Here is a 27,418-nt window from a genome sequence, read left to right as displayed (position 1 = left end):
GTGGTTTGATTTGACTGATCCAGGAATGTCTGCAGCTGATGCACCAACTGAAGCAACACAAACAAATTCCAAGCCACTGCCATCACCCCATTTCCCAAGGTGACTGCTGTGTTGAGTAGCACTTCCACGCTGCCCCCATTCAAGACAGGAAAGATCTTAAATCTTTGGGCCTCCTTTTCCACTATCCCCGAAAACCTCTATCTTGTCAAAATTAAGTTTCAAATTGTTCATTCTTATCTAGACTTGGAGTTACTGACTCCAAGCATCATTTCAGAACATCAATAGCATCCTCAGAATTAAGTGGAAAGAAAGGTTGTGCTGGATATCATCCATACATTGGTGACACTACAGTCCTTACCTCCTGATGACCTCTCCAAGTGTTTTCATATACATATTAAATAGCCTGGGGGATAAGACTGAACGTGGAACTCTGTAGGCAACATATGACGACTCTGGAAAGGAAATACAGGAACCCCCCCCCCCCCACATCAAAATACCTCCTTAGTCAGTACAGAGGAAATTAGGTGAGCACTGAAATGCAAGTGAGAATATGAATGCAAAGGCACATAGAAAGCTGATTATCTATGCAAGCTTCCATTGTTGGATCTGGATAATATTTCTAACTTGGATGTGAAAATTGCTCTACTAACTGATCCCTTCATGTTGTCTGGCAGTTCACACAGCAAAACTGAGCACTTGCAGGCAGATTCAGTGAGAACTACTACCCGTTTCCCCAAAAATAAGACAGTGTCTTATATTAATTTTTGCTCCCAAAGATGCGCTATGTCTTATTTTCAGGGGATGTCTTATTTGCTGCATTGCTCTGGTCGACGGGCATGCTTCCAAACAAAAACTTTCCTACGTCTTACTTTCGGGGGATGCTTTATATTTAGCACTTCAGCAAAACCTCTACTACCTCTTAGTTTCAGGGGATGTCTTATTTTTGGGGAAACAGGATAAGGGGGATTTTAGTGCAAAGAAAAATAATCTATAAATGGGTCAGTGATGCAATATTTGGAATACAAAAAAAGTATATATTTTTTCTCTGAATAAACTAATCAAATTGGCCAGCTGAGAGTGAGAACTGGCACCATCCACTCCCATCTGGAAGCAGTCATTTCCATGTTGAACATGCCCAATAATTAGAGATGGGCAGTGTACCTCCAGACGTCTGTCCAAACTCAGAAATAAACTCTTGCCACTGCCAGTGAGTACTTCTGGGATTTGGTGTGGAAAGCCTCCACTACTCCCAGCTCATGACCAAGGGGGGAAACTTGGTGCAAACATGCCCTTGTTTACAACTGGAAATATCAATGGGAGTAGAGCTGCCAACCTCCAAGTGGTGTCTGGAGATCCCCCGCTATTACAATTTATTTCCATATGATCAAAATCAGTTCCCCTGGAGAAAATGACTGCTTTGGAGGGTGGCCTCAATTGCATTATTTCCTGCTTGTAGTCTCTTCCTTCCCCAAACACCACCCTCCCCAGGCTCCCCACCAAATTCTCCAGGTATTTCTCAACAACAGCTGGCAACTCCAATAATGAGGCTAACTACAACAAATATTAGGGACTACTTTTGTATCACAGTGTAGAGCATCCGATTTCATTTGTTTTAACATCCAGACCCCAACATAAGCATAAACTACAAAATCGTATTATATTAAATACCACCAATAATTGGAAAAGGATTCCATTTGAAAAATATTGAATATGATCTACTGATGCTCACAGATAGAATTCTGAGGTACAAAATGGTATCATTTATCCCTATAATCCTATTCAAACTTGTAATAAGCAGTATGCTTGGTAAGAGACAGTGATTCTCTATTGTTGGAATTTAATAAATGAAGTGTAGAAACTAGTAGAAAGAAGCCTATTTTATAATCAAAATATAGCTTCCTTCCTTTTTTAATATTAGCTCAGCCTTTCTGTCCCTGTTGGTTTTAAGTATATTGGTTTCAGTCTGATGCTGAAGGCAACCAACCCTAAAGGGCAGTTATATTTCTAGAATGCATATAGATTAACAGGATGGTCTCACACACCAAAGTCTGGGGACAACAGAGAGCATGAATCATTAGGTCTGAACACAAGGCAAACTTTCCTCCATGTGGATCACAAACAACAATAGGTAGCTGTTGCTATTACCTGCATCACAATTTCAGAAAAGGGATAACCTCTGAACAAAGAAATAAATCAAGCAAGGGAATGAGGTTATTATGTGAAAATAAGGAAGACAGAAGGCAATGTGGAGAAGAGACAGCAGGATAATGCTTGCCATCCCAACAATAAATGGACTCAGTAGATGCCAATCAGAATAATTCAGCCTACTTACATGAACACAGAAGTCAAAAAGATACAATTATTCTGCTATAGGAAGTGATTTCCCATGACTTCCCTATGCCCAGTCTCATCCCAGCCATAGAAATGTCAAATGCATTAACAGCAAAAGGAACTGTGGCCATTTATTGTATTACCTGTGATGTCACAAAAGCCTGTCACAAACAGAGTGTTCATTCAGCTATTTAACTTAAACAGAGTCTGCAGGGGATTATACACTTTCTGTAGATTATGGTTTTGCAGAGCTGCCATTGCCTATGAGACACACAGAGAAGTGAATGCCTGGAAACATGGGGCCTTCTTTAGTTTTTCCAGTGGAAAATATGGACATTTTGGGGGGAAAAGGGAGGAAATTAAAATCTCTCATGAAATATTTCCTTTGACATACGTTAAATGCTTCTAAAGCAAGATTTAATTTTTTTTTGCTGTTAATTCCCTTAAATTGCTTTCTTATAGCTATGTAAATTTTATGTAGTTACAACACCTGTATATTTGTAGTCAGGTACAACTCCTCTTGCCTGCTGTCAGTTCTTCCTTCTTCAGCATAAGAAACTGGTCTCCCTCTGAAAACAGTTACATCAAATCAAGAAATATGCTAAGACGTAAAATAGCAGAAAAGCTATTTCAGTCCCTGCAAATCTTCACTCCATGGAGATAAAAATGAAAAGTTCAGAGTCAGAAGCTATTACTTTTTTAGAAACTGATTCTGGTAATATTCTAAAGGACATAATACTGATGCACTATTATTTAAATGATATGTTGCTAATTACTGAGAGGTTCAATATTACTATAAAGTTTAACTCCATATCCAGATTTATAGATCTGCTGAGATCTTCTGGGTCACAGGCGGAAACTATTTGTCCACAGAGTTGCAGTGCAATCCTAAACAGACTTAGGACTGGTTTTAGAAGCATGTAACTTTGTTTAGGATTGCATTGTTGCACATTATTTAAAAGAGGGATCCTTACTTGTAGTGTTGCCAGTTTCTGAATAGTGACTTCATGGAGAGGAGGCTGTTTTGATTATGGGACAGTTATGATTATTTACTGCATTAAAACCCGAAAAGGCCACAGTGAACTTTAAACAGTCTTGACCATTAATTTTAAAAAATCTTCCTTTTATTTACTAAAGTACTGATGGTTTATATTTTTATCTTTCTAACCAGCACAGATTAACACATGTTTATGAACCTTATAGTGCAGTGATGGTGAACCTATGGCACAGGTGCCAGAGGTGGCACTCAGAGTCCTCTCTGTGGGCATGCACACACAGAGTTCGTCATGTGGGGGTCGGAAAATCACCCCCCACCCCACGCACACATCTAGGCTGGCCTGGGCCACTGACCATGACGTGCGCGCACTGCGGTAAGCAGGGAGGACTCGGCTGGCAGGCCGGGTGCCTGTGCTCCGGGTGGCTGCTGCCCGAGGGGGGGGGGCACAGAGGAGGCAGAGATGCTAGAGAGGCACAGAGCAGTGCGCACGGGACATGCAGGAGGCTAGAGCAGGCTGGCCCCTGCTTGAGCGGGTGGAGCGGATGAAGAGGGAGCCAACCGGTTTTTTTCTAAACCAAAACCTCAGCATTCGGGTTAAATTGCCGGGTTGGCACTTTGTGATAAATTAGTGGGGTTTGGGTTGCAATTTGGGCACTTGGTCTCAAAAAGGTTCGCCATCACTGTTATAGTGGAATTCTACTAAGACTCCTCAAAAGCCTCTTCGGGTCAGTGGGGCTTTACTCCCAGGAAGTGATGTCAGGGTTGTACTGTTAAGGTGTAGCAGTTTGGTACTTAAGAACAGGTATATTTCTAATTAAATTGAGAAAAAATTTTTAAGTTTGATATACAGTATAAATTATAAATAATGTACATTGTGTATTGTCAAAGGCTTTTATGGCCAGAATCACCTGGATGTGGGTTTTCTGGGCTGTGTGGCCATGGTCTGGCAGTTTTTGCTCCTAATGTTTCACCCACATCTTACTGTGACCATGCCTTTTTAGAAGCCAGCCATAGATGCAGGTGAAATGTAGGGAGCAAAAACTACCAGATCACAGCCATGCAGCCAATGTATATTGTATTCTTAAATTAGTAAAGTAGAAACAGATCTTATAAGAAAATACAAGATTATATTCCAATTTCCCTTAAATGTACTGTCCCTCTCACTCCAATCAGGATAAAAAATATAGCAAAATACACTCTGAAAGCAGCAAGAGAAGGAAACTTTTTGTAATGGAGCAGAGCAAGTTCTAATGCACAATCACCGTACTTTATTGGATTAACGTTTCACCTGCAACTATGGCTGGCATCTTCAAAGGCATGGTGAAATCATAAGGGAGTCTACTCAGAATCCGATTGAAGTGTACTCAGTGGGGCTTACTCTCATGAAAGTGCTTTTAGGATTGTAGTTAGTGTTGTTTTCTAAACTAAACCTTTAGAATCAGGTACTTCAGAACCAAATCAAACAGTCTAGAGAGTGATTTAAATGGCTACTCCTTTCTGCTATTAACATCCCCAAAACATTAGAGGTGTCAAAGGGCTTCAATATTAAATAGTATCTACTAACCCTGGTTCCAAGTCTTTCATAGCAGCTTGTCAAAATTTAGCAGTTAAATTCCAGACAGGAAAATATGCCTGCTTATTTTTTTCAATCAGTTTTGAAATGAAGGCCCTTAAAAACTGAACCCAACTTTAGGCCACACTTCTGTGCACGCTTCCATGAAAATCTGGAAATATTCTTCAGCTCCGTCGCGGTTCCAAGTGAAGTGTTACTCTCAAATACCGTAAGCCTATATTGAGCACAGGCAGGATTACAAACGTGACACAACGGTTCCTTTCCGTTAAACTAATACACAATGTTTAGGTGACGAGTCCCGCCCTCTCCCCCGGAAAAATAAAATGACCGATTTAAAAAAATGTTTTTGCTTGTCAGTTGTTAAAGGCACAGAAGGGCGAGAAAAGGCGTAATTTCAGGTCTAGAGCTTATTCTCTTTTCTGCAATTGAAACTGAATCGGCGGTTCTGTCAAACCTACTCACTCTCGGGTGTCAATACTATTTCTTGCACCGTGGAGAAAACGATGGTGGGGGTGGGGAAGCCCTAGTAGGAATTCCCGGGGCTGCTCCCACCTAGAGAGGGGATTCCACGAATGCGGGGGAAGGGAACCTCCTAAGAGAGAGGCTCTCTAATGCGCACACACTTCCGGGTTTATGTTCCCTCTACGCACGCGTAGGCTCTTATCAGTCTTCCCTTCCAATCTTTTTAGCTCGTACCATTAGTAGAAAATAGGGTAAGGTTACTTCTCTGCCCTCCTACCCTTGCTTTATTCACGTCTCCGTTAACCTGTGAACTCTTTCAACTTTATTCTGGAGAGTCCTAATGGCTATCAAGTGCTTCGGCCTACACCTTCGTTCTCTTATATTTAGTCCCCACCTCTTCCTGGGTGTTGGTACGCTCCTCTTCCAGTCGAGCCTGCGGCAGGGCGAGACCACCCTACTGGCCTGAGGGGGAGGAGCCGAGGGCATTGTTGGGTCAGAGGGCGCGCGCTGCTCACGGGGGTGGGGTGCTGGGGTCCGTCACAACCCCCCGCTGGCGGCCGCCTGCAGCTCAGTGTCACCTCCAGCGCCACAGGGTGCGGCTGCCTCCCTTTCCGCCGCCTCACCGACCCACCCTGCCATCGCCGCCGCAGTGGTTGCGCCCGACTCCAGCTGACCGGCCTGGAATCCCGGCTTCGAGCCCCGGCCTGGACCCTTCGCCTTGAGCCGCCCCCGAGACCTGGTGCCGCCGTAGCCGCCATGGGAGACGCCGGCAGCGAGCGCAGCAAAGCCCCTAGCTTGCCGCCCCGCTGCCCCTGCGGATTCTGGGGGTGAGTACGTGGTCGGGGGAGGAGGAAGGGAGCAGGCCAGGCCGGGGGTGGGGCTGCACTGGCTGGGGCTCTCCTTGTCCCTGGGGCTGGGCGGGTGCAGGAGGGAGTGGAAGGGCTGCGGTGGGGCTCTCTGTCTCGGCCTCTTTCGGGTCCCCTTCCTGAGCTTCCTTCGCCCCCGCCCCCTGGAGCGGGGCGGCTCTTCTGCTGTCACAGGAACCCCTTTGCCAGGCCTGTGGCTGCCTTTGCTGCATCGCAGTGGTGGGCTAGCAGGAGCTGGCAGGGCCCACGCGCGCCTCCTGGCAACCCAAACCCACGCTGTTTAGAAGAATGGCACCTTCATGTCCCGTCATGATTGCTCCCTACCCTCGCTTTATGTTTTCCTCCAGCATTACTCTGTGGTTCAATTTCCACCTTTTCTCTCCTCCCCCCCAGCCCCTTCTTTGCGTGTGGCATGTTCTTGTTGGGTAATTCTTAGGTATTGCAAGTATGTCAACTTGTCTTGCTCTCTAGGTGTGGCATCTACACATAGTCACTGAAGATAGCTCCCCCCGCCCCCAAATGAGCAGCTTCAAATCCCCTTTCCTTTTTAATATTTGCTTTATTTTCTGCAAGTGAACCAGGAAGTTTGTCTCAGTTTGGAATCCATCGCTAGAATAGTGATAGTAGCCAAGGTGCAGGCAATGTGACAGCAGGAGCACCAGTCCAGAAGGACTTTCCTTGAATTTTTGGGCACAGGCAAAGTAATAAATCTTAACTGTTGAGGGCTATATAGGCCCAAGGAATGGCTATTTCCTGTTTTAAGATCTATATGTATTTCTTAAGCTCATATAAAAGTAAGAGGGGTGTGTGAACACGTATGGTGTGGCTTCTGAAATTTTCAGGGATGAAAAATGCTTTATCCTGGATCCAATTCTAGAATCAGTGGAGTAGAATATAGGTTTTTCCAAGAGGTTTCAGTTGGTTGTTTGGTGAGATATCCAGTAGAAACTTTGGGAATTAGTTTGGGCAAGAAGTTTACCACATTTTATTAATGTCAGTTTGTATAGTGGGTCGATGAAGTAGGATCTGGGTCACTTGAGTTCAAATCTATACTCTGCCGTGAAGTTTACTGGGTAATCTTGGGCCAGTCACTCTCTCTCGTTTGCCTCTCAGGGCTGCAAACAGGGTAGTTACTCTGAACTCCCTGAAGGAAGGCTGGGATAAGGTGCCAAATAAAAAAAGTAATCAACAGTCTACTTTGTACTGCTAGACAGAAGTGGTCGAGTCCTATACAAAGTATGGGCAAGCTAAAAAAGATGTGAACTACAACACAGTTTTGAAGTGTTCTTCAGAGAGTGTTTTCTAAGTATGATCTAATTTTAAAAAGATAATCAGTAATAGTAGCTTTTATAATCTGTTTGACCTGTAACATATTGATAGAGCTTCAGGTCAGAATTATATTACTGATCTGTGTGAGCAGAATACCTTGTTTCTGTCAATAGCCATCCGGCATGGTCATCTGAGTAACAATTTCTTCTTGGCAGGAAAGTTCTTGTGCTTGGACAAACTTTTTTCTTTGATATGTAGTTGTTGATCTGACATAAATAATATAGCTCTGTTTTTACAAGCTAGTGAACATTCCTTGTGTTTGTATATTTATAAGGAAGTGGCACTATAAACATAGCAGCTGCTGGTTTAGGATCATTGTATGGTACTTTATGCACCTTAAGCAATTAATTAACAATTCATTTTCTATTATCATATTTTAAAAAGAGGGTTCTCAAAGGCTGTCAAACCTTACTAGGTTTGACTTGCATTGGCAATTATTTAGATTGATTGATTTATATGGTTTTTAGACCACTCTCCCCCACCACAGCAGGCCCATAGTGGTTTACAACATGAAGAAGATGGAATAATTTAGGCTATAAACTGAAATACTGATTCACAATGTGGTACCCATGGTCACCATGGTTCCCTTCAGTATGCTTCCTAGTGCCACTTGCTGCTTAATTTTTGTAATGAAAATCCAGAGAGTCTTAAATTGAACAGGGGGCAAACAGGGCCTTTAGATCACATTCTGCCAGCTGACTGACCAGAAAAGTGCTGAGTTTCATCTGGGCAGTTGTGTCCTAGCTGTGCACCCTTAACATTGTTATCGATGCAAATTCATGGCTCTGGACTTAATAATCTCTGCTTGTAGACAAACAGCAAAGCAAATAGTTGATTTTGCCACCATTGGCAGCCATTTTATGATGACAAACACTTACAACTGTTTCCCCACTCCCAGTGGTGCCTATTTTGTAGTTGCTGCCACTTATCTTTCTCAGATTCAGAAAACCAGGGCCAACAGTGTGCTGGCATGGGGGTAAAAGTCTCACTGAAAACAATGGTTCAGATAAACATGGAGTTTAGTCAAATTCTGTTTTAAAAATACAAAGGCCTTCTTAGCTGATTATTGCTTTGTCTATTATCCTTTGTATTTCACCTGTGGACACTGGAGAATAATCTTGTACTTTTCTTTTCCTGTTCTTAAAAAATTTCTTCTAAAAGATCTTAGTTTCTGTGCCTTTTGTTTCAATTTCACTTTTTCCAGTTCACCGCATTTAAACTGTGTTATCCTATACTGGCTACTTACATGAGGACTGTATCAGTTCACAAAGTAAAAAAAGAGGCTAGTATCTAAAAATGACATTTTTCTGTATATTAAGAGGTAGATAGGCTTTGACCTATTTCGAGTTAAAGCAGTTGTAAAACTGGGGATGCAAATCTGGCAGAAAATTTCTCCCATTTGTAATACTATGATTTTTGCTGATATGTAACTTGATGTAATTAGTAATTAATAGAGTGCGATCCTTTACAATGTTCTTATTGGAAAGTTTTTAAAGTTGTATGATGAACTGAAAAGGTGTCCCTCCATTTTGTATTTAGTAGTGAGCAGTGGTGGTTATTTCTCCCAGTTTATTATGGTTCTCTTCAATTCCAGTTGGACCAGAAAGCCAGTGTGTAGTTAGAATGTCAGACTAGGACTGGAGACACTTTGGTTCAAATTCCAATCAGGAACTTTTGGGTCACTTGCATTAAGCTTAACTTACCTTTCAGAGTTATTGTAGGGGTAAAACAGAGGAAAGGAAAACTGCCATTCTTAGCTCCTTGGTGGAAGGCTGTGATAAAAATGGGATGGATCATCTGAAAACTTCTGCTATTTCTGAATGTTGTACTATTTTCATTGTTAATATCTATAGACTTAGTCCAAAAATATATATACACATCAGAGACAACTGAAATTGACTTGATATTGCTTTGACTATTGTATGCAGTAGTGCCAACAATAAGTGTTGTGTTATACTAGGCAGTGATTTCTGTCTGTTCAGCAGTGGCAGTATGAAAGATATCTCTAATAGTATATGTACTTTTCCTTGTATGCTTGTAGCTTGATTGCATCGCCGCTATATTTCTGTGTTCCTGCATCTGGTTATTAATAGCAGTATTGAATGATGATACTCTTGTGGAACTCTACTGGGTGATTCCTACAGATAATAAATAATATTCCTTTTGGACTGTCACCAAGTATATAAGATTTGTGCAAGTAAGAGTGAAGCTGAATCAGAGATATGTAAGGTGATCTTGGATTTCATTCTTGAACTTTTTCCTTCTGTGTTTTCTTTTCTTGACAAGAATCTGTCAGGAAATGTTTGGTTACAAGAAAGAAAATAAATACACAGATAGTTTGTTCATCTTATGTTTTTTCCAGTATAAGTTTTTAACTATCTGCAAATTTGTAAGAAAGTTGCAAACTCTAAATAGCTATTTTTTCTTTGTCTAATTTACTGGAATTATAGATTCTCAGATGATTCAGAGTGCAAATGTCTTACCACTCTATCTCTTTAATACAGGAAACTGACTGCAGAATCCTGGGGGGAGGGGAGGAACCATGTGCGAGGCGGTTTGGCACTTTTACTGGTGCCAGGGAGCTGTGCAGCAGCACTCCTCTGGTGCAGGAGCCCACGCTGGCACTGAAGGGGGGGTTCCTGGGGGTGGGATTGGTTTTAGTAGGCTTCCTGAGCAATTTTGGCCTAGGAACACCCCCATATCATAGAATCATAGCATTGGAAGAGACCCCAAGAGCCATCAAGTCGAACCCCCTGCAATGCAGGAACACATAATCAAAGCTCTCCTGACAGATATCTAAACATGGCTATCATGTCACCTCTTAAACTTCTGTTCACCAAACTAAACATAACCATCTCCCTAAGTCTCTCCTCGTAGGGCATGGATTCCAGACCTTTTACCATTTTGGTTGCCCTCCTCTGGACCTGTTCCAGCTTGTCAATATCCTTCTTGAATTGCGATGCCCAGAACTGTACACAGCATTCCAGGTGAGGTCTAACCAGTGCAGAATAGAGAGGTACAATTACATCTCTCGATCTTGACACTATACTTCTATTGATATAGCCCAAAATTGCATTGGCTTTCTTGGCTGCCACATCACACTGCTGACTCATGTTCAGTTTGTGATCACTAAGACTCCCAGATCCCTTTCGCATGTAGTGTTGTCAAGCCAGGGTCACCCATCCTATATCTGGTCATTTCATTTTTTCTGCCTAAGTGTAGTGTCTTGCATTTATCTCTGTTGAAATTCATTTTGTTTGTTTTGGCCCAGCTCTCTAATCTAACAAAGGCCATTTTTAAATTCTGACTCTGTGGTATTAGCTACCCCTCCTAATTTGGTGTAATCTGCAAATTTGATTAGCATGCCCTCTATTCCATCATCCAAGTCGTTGACAAAAATATTGTATAGCAGTGGGCCCAGGACAGAACCCTGTGGGCACCCCACTAGTCACTTCTCTCCAGCAGGAAGATGAGCCATTGATGAGCACCCTTTGAGTTTGATCAATCAACCAATTATAAATTCATCTAATAGTAGCTGTTGTGAATTTACATTGGTGAAATTGTTGGCACAGCCCATTATGCTGCGTAATCCACTTTCATGGTGAAGGGGCAGGGTCACTGTTGGCTTGTTGGCTGTGGTGCAGCAAGCCTCTTAGTAGGCAGTGCGGTTGCCCTGTGGCTATTCCATTCCTTGCTGTGGTGCAACTACCCCCCCCCACTCCCCAAGACCACTTCAAAGTAGGCATTAATTTGTCTGTGAATGTCTTGCCTTTCTTCATGAGAAGTGGTCCTATGGTTTTGTTTGACTATTCATGTTGTTATCCAAATTGCCAGTCATTTGCTTTTTTGTTGTTGATTGTCAGCTTTAGCTGAACTGAGCCATGTTGATGTTCAAGCATCAGGAGACCACCGATCTGCTGATTCCATAGTTTTCTGATAAACACAGCTCTTTTTGAATGTTATCAAGTGTGGCTCCTGAAAAATAGGGGAAAGAGACAAAAGTGTAGGTGGGGGCATTCAGGAATTCAGTGAGAGCAGCCATTCTTAATCACTGAACTTTCTGAAGCTTGAAAGAGGATAGCTGACTTGTTTGCATGCCTTTTTCTAAGGATTTAAGGGTGTAAACAAGCTCCCTTGATGTTATTTTTTAAAGGGCTGGTGAAGCCTAGTCAAGCCCCAGAATGGTATAGATCCAACCACATGCTTTTCTTGTGCCACATGGAGTAGCTGCTAGGGCTTTGAGACTGGCCACTTTGCATCTGCAGGATGTGAGATAACAAAACCTTTTCAGCAGACACTTTTCTTAGATCAGAGTTCCATATACAAGGATATTTTGGAAAGTATACTCTTACTTGCCTGTGAAAAATGGGAAACACGTTGAATCTGTCAGAAAAGATTTGTCCTGTAAGGTTCAGGGACTTGCATTAATTTTTTTTGTCCTGAGGACTTTTTACAGTTCCTTTTCCGACCAAATAGTACTAAAGTGTGCTTTGACTTAATTTCCTGAATCTAGTTTTTGCTTCATGAACATTTCCCTGATCTTAGATATGAAAAGGCTGTTGTTGAACTCGATGATGCAACTGAATGCTTGGGACCAATACTTGCCAAAGGTTACAGTAACATAGTGGCTTTGTTAGGGAAATGCCTGAGGACAATCACAAAAGTAAATAGGTCTTGCGTGTGAAAATATTTACTCTTGCTTTTTTCACATAAATCTGTATTTGGAGTATGTTTTGATTGCATTTGTACTTTCAGTTACTGAAAAGTGATCTGTGAAAATGAGGTGGATTGTTACGTTAAAATAACTTAGTCAACATTATTAAAATATAGTAATTTATTATATGTTTATATAGAGAGAGGATATCAAACAACATTGCTGGACCAAAACCTAGCCATTGAGCTCTCTGACCCTTGTGGTACCTATCCAATTGTGTGGTTGATTTGATTACATGGTCAGTAGGTTTTGTTGCAGGGTCCTTTTCCAGTTGCTTGGTTTAAAAAGAAGCTAACAGTTGTTCTAGGGCCGTGGTGGCGAACCTTTGGCACTCCAGATGTTATGGACTACAATTCCCATCAGCCCCTGCCAGCATGGCCAATTGGCCGTGCTGGCAGGGGCTGATGGGAATTGCAGTCCATAACATCTGGAGTGCCAAAGGTTCGCCACCACGGTTATAGGAGCTCGAGTCAACAATTGATTATGAGTACCTTAACGCAGGTGACTATACACTTTGGCTTGCTTGGTTAGGCCAACATAATTTGTGTGTTTTTTCCCTCAACTCCTTTCCCTCAACTCCAAGGAGCAGCAGTGGCGTAGGGGGTTAAGAGCTCGTATATCTAATCTGGAGGAACCGGGTTTGATTCCCAGCTCTGCCGCCTGAGCTGTGGAGGTTTATCTGGGGAATTCAGATTAGCCTGTACACGCCCACACACGCCAGCTGGGTGACCTTGGGCTAGTCACAGCTTCTTGGAGCTCTCCCAGCCCCACCTACCTCACAGGGTGTTTGTTGTGAGGGGGGAAGGGCAAGGAGATTGTAAGCCCCTTTGAGTCTCCTACAGGAGAGAAAGGGGGGATATAAATCCAAACTCTTCTTCTTCTTCCCTAAGGGGGAGAAGCGTAGCCTTGAAAGTAACATTATTGTGATCGTTGCAAGGCTTCTGAGGCCTAGCGCAGTTATAAGAGCAAGCCCCAGCCTTTCTCTGTGATTTGTCATGTTGAGTCTCATTGATGCTTGGGTGATATGGAAAGTTTTTGTTCTTTCGAAACCTCTTCAAGGATTGGCATGATATCAGTGAAAGCTCTATCTTTTTCTGTATTCTGGGGATTCTGTCGTAATAAAAAAAGCAGTTTTCTGTGGTGGATACTGTGTTTATGGACCCTGTTTTAATTTATCATTAAAGTTGACTTTTGCAGATATGTCATTTTTTTAGATTTTAAAGAGGATTCAAAGGTTGAACATTGAAGTGGCCAGTTCACATGGTTGAGTTTTCGCCTTATTTCACAAATTTCTAAATGAAACCCATATTACTATAACATTTTCTAAAGATTTCTTATTGCTCTTTTGTAATAGGTCAGTTTAATAAAGGCTACAACACCTTTTACAGCCATTCTATCTGTTGATGAGTTTTCGAACAGTCAACTAATCATTCATAATCATCCTACATACTTTAAATGTCTCAGAATAACAATTTTGAGGAACTATACACATCTCGTAATTTTTCCTGCCACAGTAAAATCTGTGCTCAGAGTGATGAAATATTTGTACAGTTCCAAAGAATACATGTTGAAGTTTATAACAGCCAGTGTGATGTAATGGTTTAGATTGCTAGAGTAGGATCTGGAAGACCAGATTCTAATCCCTACTGCAGTGGAAGTTCGTTGGGGGCCTTGGACCAGTCATACCGTTTTAACCTAGCCTACCTCACAGGAAAAGAAAATAATGGAAGCCACCTTGGGTCCCCATTAGGGAGAAAGCCGGGGTATAAATGGAGTAAATAAATAAAATATGAAAAAGTCTACATCTGGTATAATTTTAATTTCTACATGGTTGTAAATCGAGCCACATCTAATGGGCCTACTGCCTAACAATTACAGGAATTAGGAACGGTAAAATAGTGCATTAACTTGTGGTCCTTTTCATATGGTGTCCCACAAAATTTTGTGGTATAGCACAACTTGTTTCAAAACTCATAGTTAGAGTTAATATTTAATAAATTTGTTAGTGTAAAAAGCTATGAAACTAACTTTTTCAAAAATGTGATTATTTGCACTTTTAACAGTGTTAAGCAAGATCTCTGTAACTGAGAATGTTGCATATCATTTTGGCTTTTGTGCTCAACACCAGAGTCAGCCTGATGTTTGAGAGAGGGAGGGACAGGGAGAGAGAATAAGAGATACAGCAGCTGTATGTATTAAACAAGTCAGTTTTTAAACACAGGTGCTAAATAGGCAGCAGGGCAGATCTTGCTGTTGGGAGACAACAGCAGTTATAGCAGAAGGTCAGGAGAAGAGGCTTTGGGAGACCTACCCAACATGCTATAGAGTTAAGAGCCAGTCATGTTTATTTCTCCCTTTTGCTATTGCTGACACAATGTTGAATTTAAATAAAGGTATTTCTCATTTTATGATAAAGCATATGTAACTGATCAGTTCATGATAAAGCTTATGTAGGTACCTTATCACTATCATACCAGTGACAAGGGTAGCATTCATGGCTTGATAAAGAACTTAACAATATTTGAGCAGTTGGCTGACTAGCATGCCAAGCCTAGTTCTGTTAGGGAGACATGGAGAATAATACATGAAAATGCAGTATCTCTTTCAAGAATAGGTAATGGTGGTTCTTATTTATTTGTGCAATGCTTGGGATACCATATTTTGGCAGAAGTCTAGTCTCTAAAATGTATTAATTTTGCATTAATACTAAATGAGACATCACCATGAAGTTTTGCTTTTGGATCTCCCAGAGGCATCTGTCTAGGCACTATTAATAGTTGAGTTGCTGAATTAAATGGATCATTTGGCCTACCACTATGACAGCTCTTACTGGGAGGTCTAGTTTAAAGCATTCTACAGCCATGCTGTATGCTTTGCCATGCACCCTGAGACAGTTTCGGATTTTCATTCTCAGCCTGGGACTTTGGAAGCAGCAGTGCAAAAACTTATTGGAAGGAATATATAACGTGAGCTATAACTAATTACTAAAAAAAAAGTCCCCTGGGTTCAGCTAGTTTACTGTATGTGCCTAGGATATCAGCTTTAAATAATTGTGTTATTATAGGCAGAAAATCTTTCTTAGAGGGAGCAACATTGTGTGATGTTGTAGTGATTTCTTTTAAAACAGCAAACAATAGTTTGAAGAATAAGTAATAAGCTAAGGAAAATACACTATTATTGCTCAGCCCAATTCCTGACGCTGCAACTAAGGTGTTTGGTTTCCTTCTTCTAAGTTTAGAATGAGGTGCTGTGTGTTGTCCTGCCTGTTATGACATCCATTGTTGGATTTTTTCCCCTTCTTTCAGTCTTGCAGTGACCTTGTTCGTTTCCTAACTTGCTTGACCCCAGTTGACAATGCATTCTTGCTAGTGAGAAATCTGGCCTCTGTCATATTATCAGAGCAAGTTTGATTGCTGCTGTTCTGGCTTTGTTCTGTTCTGTACTGTACCAGTCTAACTAGGAAAATCTCCTAACCACAGTACTGTAAGTGAAGTAAGATAAAACTAATTTTCTTAAACCCAAAGGGGGGGGGGGTCAGAACCACTAAGGAGACGATGTGACTCCTGTCTGTTGTAAATTCCACTTTCACTGGTAAATCCCATTTCACCAGCGCAGGGGCACTTATGCTGGTGTTGAGGAGCTACACGGCTTCTGAAGAGCTTTGTCCTTTTGAAGAACTTAGCCATCATGTTCAGAGCTGCAAATGTAGGTTCTTAAAAAATGAACAAAAAACCCCTCCACTTTGGAAATGCCATAGAATGAAAGTATAGTATGATATCTTGCTTCTGTCCCAAAGTGAGGCTGAGTTTTACAATATGAAAATGCACAATCTTCATATGTAGTGTAAATAATGTAAGGCTTATCCTTGAATGCAAATACAACTGTTTTTTGACAGTGGATTTAAATGTTTCTTTGTTGGCGGGTATCAGTATCAAGTTCTCTGCCTTACTCTGTCATTAAAACCTTGATCTGATCAATAAATGCATTTTTAGCTGGCAGAAGGAGCCAAAATCAGTTTCCAGAAGAAGATATTGATTTTCCTGTTAGATGCAACAATTCTTGCTAATATTGTTAGTAAGTATCAAGTATGAGCGAAATTAACAAAATTAATTTTTACTGCACCCCCCCCACCCCAGTCTTCTTGCTAACATTCCTTATTTTTTTTAGGAAGAATTATCCTAAGTAGAGAAATGAAGAGATGGGGGTGTGTGTGTTAAAAACCTTTCAGGAGTGTGACTCCATACCTGACATTCCCATCAGGTAGATACATTCTCCAGACGTTTGAGAATCTACCACTGGCAAAGGAGCAGCAGGAACATCACCTCAGTTCTATTCAGCTCTTTCTGCACATTTGTGTCAATGTGAGGAGGTCTGCTGTTCCTCTCAATCTTTTAAACATTTAAAACTATGATATGTACTGTGTGGTTCACAGAGAGCCATATTTGCAATTGCATCATCAAAAAGAGTCATGTAATTACTGTATTTCCTGTGTGCAACCCCACCACACATACACATAATAAATCTATTCATACTGTACAAGTGGAGGACTTTTAAAGACTAGCAGAGGGCTTGTCATTTAACCCTCCCCCACTCTTTCCCCTTTTAAAAAATGCCTTGGCAGCCCCCTTAGCCTCTCCTTCTACCTGTTTTTTTCTCCTTCTCACCTACCAGCCAAAGCTACTTTTCATTTGTATCTCATCTTTAGTATACTATGCCTTTCTGCACAGTAAAAACCCAAAATAGCTCACATCATTGTCTTCACCATTTTATCCTCCTAACAAACTCTATGAGGTAGGTTGGGTTAAGAAAGTGACTGGTTTAGGGTTACCCATTAAGCTTCAAAGGCACAATGTGGATTTGAATCTAGGTTTCCCAGATCATAGTATGAAACTCTAACAGCCACACAACAGTGGTTTTTGCAAAGTGGTTGCCTTTGAACAATAGCAAACAGCTGGTTCTGGATGAGTCATGCAAATTGTAGGGTAGCAAGTCGCTCCAATGAGTCATCCCTGAAATACCAAAGCAGCCCTGAGAAGGACCCTTTTTACTGACAGAAACATAAGGCTTGAAGACTGACAATACTCTTGTGGTTGCCTATCAATGATCACAGATGGCATTTGTATCTAAAACCCATAGGTTTAGAGGGTTTTATAAATTTAGAGATTTTAAAAAATATAATGTTGAGGGTTTAAACCCCTGGTGTTTTTTAAAAAAATATTTCAGGTTTTTCTGAAAACCTGGGTCTTTTTTTCAGATTAACTTATGGCTCCAGTATCCACATTTTAATATTCACAGATACGGCCATGTTGAGAATTAGGTTGGTGATATATTACCTTTTTTTTTTTTTTTTTTGCTGTCAAGCCACATCTGACTGATGGTGATGCCTGGTAGAATTTCAAAGCAAGAAATATTCAGAGGTGATTTGCCATTGCCTGCCTCTGCCTCACAGCCCTTGTATTCCTTGGAGTTCTCTCATCGAAATAAGGTTGACCCTGCTTGGCTTCTAAAATCTGATGAGATCAGACTAGCCTGGAGTATCCTATTATATAAAAAACTAGCTGTGGTGGCGATGACTCACTTTTCGACTCACTTCTAGTCAGTCACCACGCACACAAAGCTTGGGGGCAGGGCTTACACAGAGCAGTAAAAAACAACCCAAACACAATTACTCTGTTAACTGTTGCATGGTGCTACAAGCACCCAGGAAGAGAAGCAAGTGTTCGGGAAATGGAGGAGGAAAAGGAGGGAGCTGGTGATGTGCGGCCAAGGGGAGATGAAAGGCAGGAGGGGATGCCCTCTTTGGTGGGTGCCATTAACCCTTGCATGCCAATGCAGGCGTCCAGGAAAAGGATGAAGAGGGGTCAAGGGGGGCGGGAGGAAAGCAAGAGCGGCTGGCCTCCTTGGTGGGTGCTGTTAACCACCAACAGTTTTCTAGATCTCGTTATATTTGTTCTTATAATGGACTTTACTGCTAGTACAACAATAACTTTTTAAGTTCCCTGCATATTTTTTTGAAGACATAACTGTGGTTGCTTCTAACTTCAGCATGAAATTCTTTTAGGTTCTTGTCATTCCCATTGTTCTGGTAGTTCTGATGTCTCAAGTTTTTTTTCACATACCATCTGGTACTCTTCTGCTATGGTGCAGCATTTAAGGAATTTCCTACTCCTAGTGTATATTGATAATCTCGACAGTAGTGCAAAAAGGGAAGAAAAGAAAAGCCTCTTTAAACTTTTGTGATTCATTTTCAATTTTTCTTTTTTTCCTTTCCCCTCTAACCCTCAAGGACTACGCCAATCGTTGATTATTATTAATATCCCTTGTATTTCCCTTTGTAGGCCAATGGCTAAGAACAGTATTTAGTTACTTGCTCACCTATACTGTGTCTCACAAATAGATAATAGGACGGTCAGTAGTGGTGTGGCAGAAGTGCCTGCTTCTGCAGTAGAAAATAGTTGGGAAGGACTATGAACAGGTGGGTGAGCAGTGAGTTGGGAATGGTGGTGGTGGGGCTGGCTTGGAGGGGGCTTGGGAGGGCTGTTGCCAGGCCTGATAAGGCAGTGAACAACTTGCAACTACTGCCGTGCTGGGCCTGGCAGTGTTTGGGGAGGGAGGGGGCTTAGGAGAGCTGTTGCTTGGGCCAGCAGGGCAGCAAGTGGCTTTCTGCTGCTGACCCACTGAAACTAGCTTGGTGTTTTGGGTGGGGGAAGGCTTGGAGGGGGTTGGAAGGATTGGTGCCAGCCCCAGTGGAGCAGGGACGCTTGCTGTGGCTGCCCTGCCTGTCCCGGCTTGGTGTTTGGGGCAGGGGGAGGAAGTGGCAATGGATGAATGTACAGTTCTATTTTCATCTTTTTGTGAAACTCAGTATAGTGCTCAATAGTAATCAACGAGGTAAAAATATATTGTAGGCTGTGTTATAAGAGAAGTAATAAAACAATTTTTTTGTTGATATAGTTATTTATTACACAATAGGATACCAGTTGACAGGAAATGGTCAGTTCTACAGCAAATAAGTAGATCACCTGTTATTAGAAGAGCAGTATCAAGCCAATATTTTATACTTCATAATCACCAGTGACCTTGCAAGTATGAAAATCTATTTTTTCCGTGCAGCTGTATCTCTTTTAATGATTGTCCTTGCATGTGTAATTAAAATAAGATGACAGAAAGAGAATGCCAGATAAACAAGGAATGCTTCCTGTTTTGTTCCAATGAAAGGGGAGCTTCAAATAACAAAAGGAACAGCAGGTACCGCATGTGTCATACAATAAACCATTCTGATAGTTGAGTAGAAGGAAACATGATAATTGTAAGGGTAGGAGATTGAGACTTTGATTTCAAAATAGGAATTTATCATTATTCATTTGTTTAAGCTAATTGGATATAACGGGCTAATTGAGATCTCTGCCCTTATGTGAAGCTTACTGGGCAATATTGACCCAGTCACATTCTGTCAACCTTGCCTGCCTCACAGGGCTTTTGTGAGGGCAAGACAGAGACTGGGAGAGCCAAATACAGTTGTCCCTCTCACATTGCAACTTCCTATATCATGTTTTTGACTGATTGCGGGTCGGCACAAGACCCTACCCCCACCATGAACATCCCCAGAGAACCCATCCGAACCAAAGTGGGCCTTGGTAATATGATGAGGGGGGCAATGAAAAGCCCCCCTCCAACAACTGCCACTATCTGCAGCCCCATCGCTCACAATTTTGTGGTTTTCTACATTGTGCGGGGGGGGGGGGGCTGTGGGAGTGCAATTGTAATCACAGTACTGAATTCTTTGGGAGTACAGAGGTTGATCTTAGCCAGATGCCTAAATGCCTGTGTTGTTGGTGCCTGGCAGACCTCTGGGTGGGAGAGCATTCCAAAGCATTGGGGCTACTGTGGAGAAGGCCCTCCCAAACCCCCTGAATTTTGAAGGCAATGGGGCTGCCAGGAGAGCCCTCCCTGCTGCTGACCTCAGTGCACAGGCAGGTTTATGGAAGATACATTCCTTCAAATAAATAGGCCCCAGATTGTGTAGGGTTTTGTACATCAGTACCAACGCCTTGAATTGGGCTTGGTAGTGAATAGGGAGCCAATGTAGTTCCCTCAGGACAGGTGTCATAGGATGGCATCCTGGAGCCCTTTGGGGATGAGGCGATCTACGAATCTAATAAATAATAATATCTGAAGTTATTAAATCATGAGATAATTTAACCTTTATTTTAAAAGGCTTCAAAAATGGAGGTTCTAATGCTGTCACTTATTGTGCTAGATCTTGCAAGTGTGTTTGTAATTCAATTTATACCCCGCCCCCCATCTCTGAAGGGCTCAGCTCTTATCTAACAGCTCTTATCTCACTGACTGGAAGATCAAATGCCTAATAGGTTTTGTTAATTGGAGTGGATTTTGTCAGTATTTTGCTTTGTTCTACTATAAATTCTAACTTGGTCTTATTTTTGAAGTGTGTAAGCTTGCTTGAACAAATGTTCATTATTGTGACTTTTAAACATGTTTTGATTTAAGATGCACCTGTTGGTGTGATAAAATACTGAATGTAACTGTACAATTAATGAAAAATGCATTACACTATTGCAGTTAAGCTATTACTCTTCTCTTGACTATGAGATCTGGCATTTAGTAATGACAGCTTGTGGTGAGCAATGTGAACTTTACATCTTGTGTTAAGGTTTCTATGGTAACACAGTAGAAACAGCAATTGACACTAGAGCTGTGCATGTGCATATGAGTGAGTTAATACTACTCTGTGTTTGCGTGCAGAACCTTGTTTTTGTATCTTATTCACACATCTCAAATGCATCTGTAAAAATACTCTATACGGTGGTGTATACGGTGAGGAAGGTTGTGAGATGGCATTGCGTAAATAATTCCTTTCTGACATATTCATGGTCATAGTATTTTTTGGGGGGGGGGATTGCTAATAGTTTAGTATATGCCTGGTGTGTGCGTTTTTCCTTACTGGATCACAGTATACAGAATATGGGCTATTAGGGGAAAGGGATTCAAAAACAATTGAGGACACATTCCTCATTGATTTGATCACTTGTCCTAGGATTTGAATGAAGATCCAGTGTATTATAGCCATGTAGCAATTTTGAGCCCATTTAACTTTTATGCCAGGCCCCATAATGATTTATATTATAGCTTGCTTTTTGAAATGCTGCAGTAATGGGAAATACAGACTGGACAGAATTAGGACAGATAAAGGCTTCATTTGTCTCGAGTGGATGATTTAGACCTATTGCTGCCTAACAGACAAGAACTACAGATTTTTATTATAATATTCCACTTCTTTATCCCCCCCCCCCCCCCCCCCCTGTATTTTAAGCTCAAGTAGGTGAAACATCATTAAAGTCTTGGGAGTGCTGATATGGGAAACTGGTACTGTTACCATAATGATAAAGAAGAAGAATTCTGTTTCCCTCACCTCTATTTTCTGATTTACTAACCTGCTTCTGACGTCTATTAAAATACCATTTCAGTCGAAAGTTAGCTCATTTTCATAGTAAACCTGGCTTTAAACACAGTAATGAAACTGAGCTTCTGCTAAAGGATGATCAATGTGACAAAAACAGTGGTACATATGAGCTGGAATTCCGAAAATGAGGATGATAATTATAAAAGTAAAGATGTTAATGTTGGCCATTTGCTGCATTGGCTGTTGACAGACAGGTACAATGATTTAAGACTGTTGTATAAGAAAATAAACACTTCAGCTTTTAAAATTTTAGTTATTTTCTTTATTCTTTTAGAAGCTATGCTTTTAGAAGTACAGCAACAGTGTCCCGCTTGGTGTAAATTAAACATTACTTTGATTTCCTAGAAACAGTCTAGGTTTTATTTTTGTAAAACATAACAGAATTGAGGTCTGCTGAATATTTTTAGTTGAGCTCCATTTTAATTTTTTTGAGTGAAATTAATAGTTTCCAAAGGGAGCTAATAGTAGATGGGGCTACATTTTGAAGGTCCAATTGTTGTAGTCCTTCCGAAGGTGAAAGACCTCCTACCGGTAGTACGTGGGAGCCTTATGCACCATGATGTAAAGAGGCTTCCCTTCACGACTCATACAGTCACTGGTGCAGGCCTTCCTGAAGGAGTCAGCCCAAACTTATCTTAGCTTCCTATGTGTCACACATACTTGCAGTACAGCAACAGATTGAGTAAGGGATTTCAAATGCAATTCCTTTGTCCCTCACTCTAGCTAAGGCAGGCTCTTTAATTTAGAAGTTACTGTATTTTAAATGTTTTCTATTATTTTGGAGACTTTGTTCAGGCCTGCAGCCTTTCACACAGCATGGCCATCCTTTGCATGACCCAGGTGTAAGAGCTCCTGTAGCCAAACTGAATTCAGCCAAAAATAACCCTCTCTTCTGTGTCAAGGGGTTTTATTATACCTGTTTATACAAACCTGGTGGGTTGAAGAAGCTTTTTCCTGAAGTCTCTAGGAAGATAACTTCTATCTCAGACCTCCCAGACCTCTATTCCTTGCCAGGTATCGGCTTCTCTAGCCAGAGCTTTGTCTACAGCCATTTCTAAAGCCTGGCTGAGAGAGGCCTGACTCCCCCCTCAGTTGTCTATTCTCTGCTAAGAGAGAAATTTTTTTAAAAAACTCAAGGTGAAAGTTTTGTCTAGTTCAAACATTCAGAGTAAAACTAATTTCTCCTTTATTGCATGGAGGTGAAAGACGAGAAAGCTTCTCTCAAATCATCAAAGAACATGCAAGTAAATGTCACTAGGGTAGAGAAGTATCCCTTATTTTGGAATACTGATAGACAAAGAGAAACTTGGGAATTCCAATCTTCTGCCCCAACTCAAGGAAAGCAAATCTGTCAATATGAAATTTCCCAGAAAGTGCTTTACAAGCCATACACTGAGTTTCCCACTTGATTGTTTTGAAATGAAGATTGCCAGGTGAGACACTTGTGAAGTTGCGCTTTTTATTTGTCAAGGTTTATCTATAATCATATTAGATTATGTGCTGGAGTAGATGTAATGATTGACAGGGGTGTAGGATTTAAGAGTGACTGATGGGATCATGCATTTCTTCTTCCTAGCATCTGGCATGTGAATTCATCCTGTCTCAGTCTACATAGGAAATTGTGGTTGTTGAGATGGGGAAAACTTTATTTCTCTTCCCCATAATAGAAGAGGTATATTTGCCACTTCTTATGTTATCGTTTGCCTGAGACACGCATAGACACACCCACTAATTTTATAATGTAGAGATTATTGCATAAATAGCATAAAATAAATAAATAGCATAAATAGGTTCCATGACCTAGATAGCTCCAGGCTAGCCTGATCTCATTAGATCTTGGAAATTAAGCAGGGTCAACCCTGGTATATATTTGGATGGGAGACCACCAAGGAATACAAGGGTGACGACACAAAGGAATGTAATGGCAAACCATCTCCATAAGTCTCTTGCCTTGAAAACCCATTCAGGGGTCACCATAAGTCAGCTGTGAATTGGCGGCAGCAGCAGCAGCAAATAAATAAGTGAATAGGTCTGATCATACAAGTGGATTTGATCTTGTTGAAAAGTGGTATCTTTACAATGGAAGAACAGGATATTTTGTGAAGAACTTGAACCATTCTAAAAGGTGAATTTTGGAATCTTGTTTATAAGTTCTGGTAGTGCTGCTCTGTTCTAGTGAATGCTATGGTCAAATTTGTATATTAAGTTCCTTGGAAAGATGATAGATGAGGAAATAAAGGCATTAAAATGATATTGAATTCCCTCTTGTTGTGGTGTTAAGACCTGGATAAAAAAGCTAAAATATGTCTGAATTGCAAAATTTATTTTGTGAATATTGACCTTCCACCTCTTGTTTATCCTGCTTTCTAAGTTTAATTTTGTGGTGGATAGATATTGTAACATGTAATAATGAGTGGGTATAAACACAAGGGCATCAGCAGGTGAATACCAGAGTACATGGGAAAGTATTATTTTGTTGCCCAGCTAGACTTGTGTAACTTAAGGGTGTTATCTAGAGATGGCTAATGTTAAAAGTAGTTTAAAGTTATGGCACATTATATGTTACTGTAAAGTTAGATTAAATTATTTATTATGCACTGGTAATACAAATTTGCATGTAATTTTTAGTCTTAATATATAAAATTAAAACTTGTTGAACACATAATATAGAAGAAAGAAACACACTGGCTGAAAATATACCTCACTTTTCCCTTCTCTCCCTTTCTTTTTTGTTCCATCTGTCCATTTCTGCCATGCCGTTGAAAGCTCTAGAGATGGGTTAAGTTATGTTTGGCATCTTTAGTTGTGTTGGCTTCTATAGACAAGATTGGATTGTGAGCAGGGTAGATTTAATTTAGATCAAATCAACCCAAATCATTATTTAAATCACTAAACCAATATTTCAATCATGGTTTTCTACAGAAACAGCACTTCTCATGATTTTTCATTTGGGCCTTTAGACCTTGCAAGTCTTTATTGCAGTGTTTGCATTTTGCACACATGCCTGCGTTACCCATAAGTAGAGGGACTTCATTAAAATGTTCCCAAACTGGGTCTCTTCTATGGAGCGAATAATATGATACACTTCAGGCTATACACATAAAGATCCCAAGACTTGTTTGATACTGCTCAAAAGGTTTCACTTTCATTTTTACTTGTAGCTCCTCCTTCCTCACACTTAGTTCCTTATGCAGATCTGGTCCATGCCAAACAATCTTCTATTCACTGAACTACCTGAAACTTAGCATGAGGTAATGGGTTGATTCTGTGCACATAGATTTGCAAATGAACAATGGGATTAAGGTCTTTTTCTTAACTCTGTTTATTTTATAACATTTTTTGCTGGAAAGAAGGGTATGTTGTCTCTGCAGACACAAATTCACAGTTTTTGAGAAGTGTAAAACCAAGCAACTGTGATAATATTTTACTGACAGAAAAATTGTCCAAAGTAATCTTACAGAAACCTCAGGAAGAGCATATTGTAAATGGATTAATACAGATCATTTACCAAAACAATTCATCATTGCATGAATATATACTCATGCTACATAATTAAAACTAATCCTGATTTCATTATGAATAACGTATCTTAAATAGAATGCATCTTTATGTATCTTAAATAGAAAACTATGTTTAGATGGATTTTTCCTCCAAAAGAATTTTATTTAAAAAATCCAATGTAAATGTTTAAAAATCTGATTTAAAAAAATCGATGATTTTTATTCAGCCTCCTTGTGAGTACTGTAAATGTTGATGTTTACAGTGTTCATGGGAAAGCTATCCAATACTGATGTGCTATGATTGCATTCAACTGTATGTCATGCCATTTGAAACCAGTAATTCTGTTATATGTCTGCTTACTCAATAAGGTGGTTCAATTAGAATACTGTTATCCAGCACAAACTTATTTATACTACCATAGAGGAATATATTTAGTTTAAGGAAAAACCAAAATTTATAGTGCTGAGCTGCAAGATGGTACTGCACAGGAATGAGATTTTTTGTTTGGTCTCCTGAAGGGCTTATTCAATTGTTACAGCTGGTGTATAGCTAGGATCCCGAATCATTAAACTCTGCAAGTACAGAATTCATGATTGTTGCCTTAGTCCAAGAGAAAACCAGCAATTGGAGCCTTCATCTATTCACTCCAGTGTTCAGCCCAGTTATATGCAGTTAGGCGAGTACAAGATATATTCAGACTTTCATTTAAAGCTGAGTAGGTTAGTTCAGATTTTGTAGTGATTTGAAAGAAATAAAATATTGCATAAATAATGAAATATTCACTATTCCCTTGAACGTTGTTTTGAAGAGTTAAATCCACTATAAAAGAGAGAGGAGCAATGGTACACTGTCCAATAGGATTATCAGTGGGCTAGAAAACCCCTTCCCTAAACTTGCTTTTGTCCTGCAGTGCTGAGCTCAAGTGTTGGTACTGTGAACTGCTGTGCACTTAGCTGACGTGGTAGGTAAATGTGAGAAGCTTGTTCTGTCAGCCAGTCTGCTTCTTTTTAGTACACCGGAGGGTTTTATTCAGCAACTAATGTTCTACCCAGAAACAAAATTTGTCCTTATGACAGCATAAATTGTTTTCACAATTTGCAAGATAACACCAAAATCACTGTTTGGGTTTGGCTTCATCTGTAACTTTTAGTAAGCAGCTACAAGTGGTTTGCTTTTTATTAACCTTCTGAATCACTTGCCCATCAGAAGCAGACATTCTTGTTTTTTTCATCACCTTCTGTAAATGGCAGAAGTTCTGCCACGGACACCGTCCTTCACCAACTGAGAGGTCTGATAAGAGTCTCCCCTGATTTTTAGGACTTTACACTAAAAGGGCATTGAATGATACATTAGGAACACTTAATCAGTGCCCAAGATGTTCATATGCTCAGTCACATTGACCTGCATGCTTCTTAACAACTCTGCACAGCTTTTGCATGAAGACGAAGTTGACAAAAGAATTCAAAACAAAATGCTCATCTTTGGGAAACAAAAAGCAGCAAGAAGTGGGAAGAGTGTTAGGGACTTGCACGTTGGGAACCAAGAAGTTGCTCTGAAAATTTGCTCTATATTCTCCTGCTCTATAACAGATGATTCTGTTGAGACTATTTCAAAAGGCTGCAGGACTTCCTTGTATGCTTGTGAATGAAGAGTAGTGTTAGGTGTCCATTCTGCTGTTGTATACTTGACTTGCTGCAGGTGTTATAAATTGGCTTCATTCAGATATTAAGACAAAACATGGTTTGTTATTACAAGAACGTGCTTTGAAAGTCTTCCAGGCTCACTTGGTTCTCCTCCCTGTATATCCTTCTCTAAGGTTTAGAACAATGACTTTGTAGGAAATATAACCAGTTGTAGTTTGGGGATCTAGAAACCTTCAGTTCCCATGTCACACGTGAGGGGAGCAGATCACATGAATTCAAGACTTGTTGCAAGACTTGTTCCTACATCAAACCATGTCAAACTCTCAGTGCAAAATTTATTTTTATTTTATTTATTTATTTTATTATTTATATTTATATACCACCCTCCCCAAAGGCTCAGGGCGGTGTCCATCAATACTAAAACAATTTAAAACATCAAATAAATGATTTACAATAAAATAGTATATAAAATCCTAACTACAGGTGGCTGTACTATACTATAAAATACTAAACAACCC

The 27,418-nt window shown here is 40.5% G+C and overlaps 1 protein-coding gene across 2 annotated transcripts in view; it reads left to right on the top strand.

Annotated features, from left to right (window-relative positions):
- The first annotated feature begins 5,837 nt into the window (after positions 1 to 5,837).
- ZFAND3 (zinc finger AN1-type containing 3) overlaps positions 5,838 to 27,418 on the top strand; it is a 202,011-nt gene continuing 180,430 nt past the window's right edge. For both annotated transcript variants that reach the window (XM_048518825.1, XM_048518737.1), the window contains exon 1: positions 5,838 to 6,190. In XM_048518825.1, the coding sequence (XP_048374782.1) occupies positions 6,120 to 6,190 (71 nt within the window). In that variant the 5' untranslated portion in view covers positions 5,838 to 6,119. The remainder of the gene's footprint in view (positions 6,191 to 27,418) is intronic.

This window comes from Sphaerodactylus townsendi, linkage group LG01 (assembly GCF_021028975.2).
Source record: "Sphaerodactylus townsendi isolate TG3544 linkage group LG01, MPM_Stown_v2.3, whole genome shotgun sequence".
NCBI lineage: Eukaryota > Metazoa > Chordata > Lepidosauria > Squamata > Sphaerodactylidae > Sphaerodactylus > Sphaerodactylus townsendi.
The sequence above is the reverse complement of the archived record's forward strand: the minus strand, read 5'-3'. Positions and strand labels throughout refer to the sequence as shown.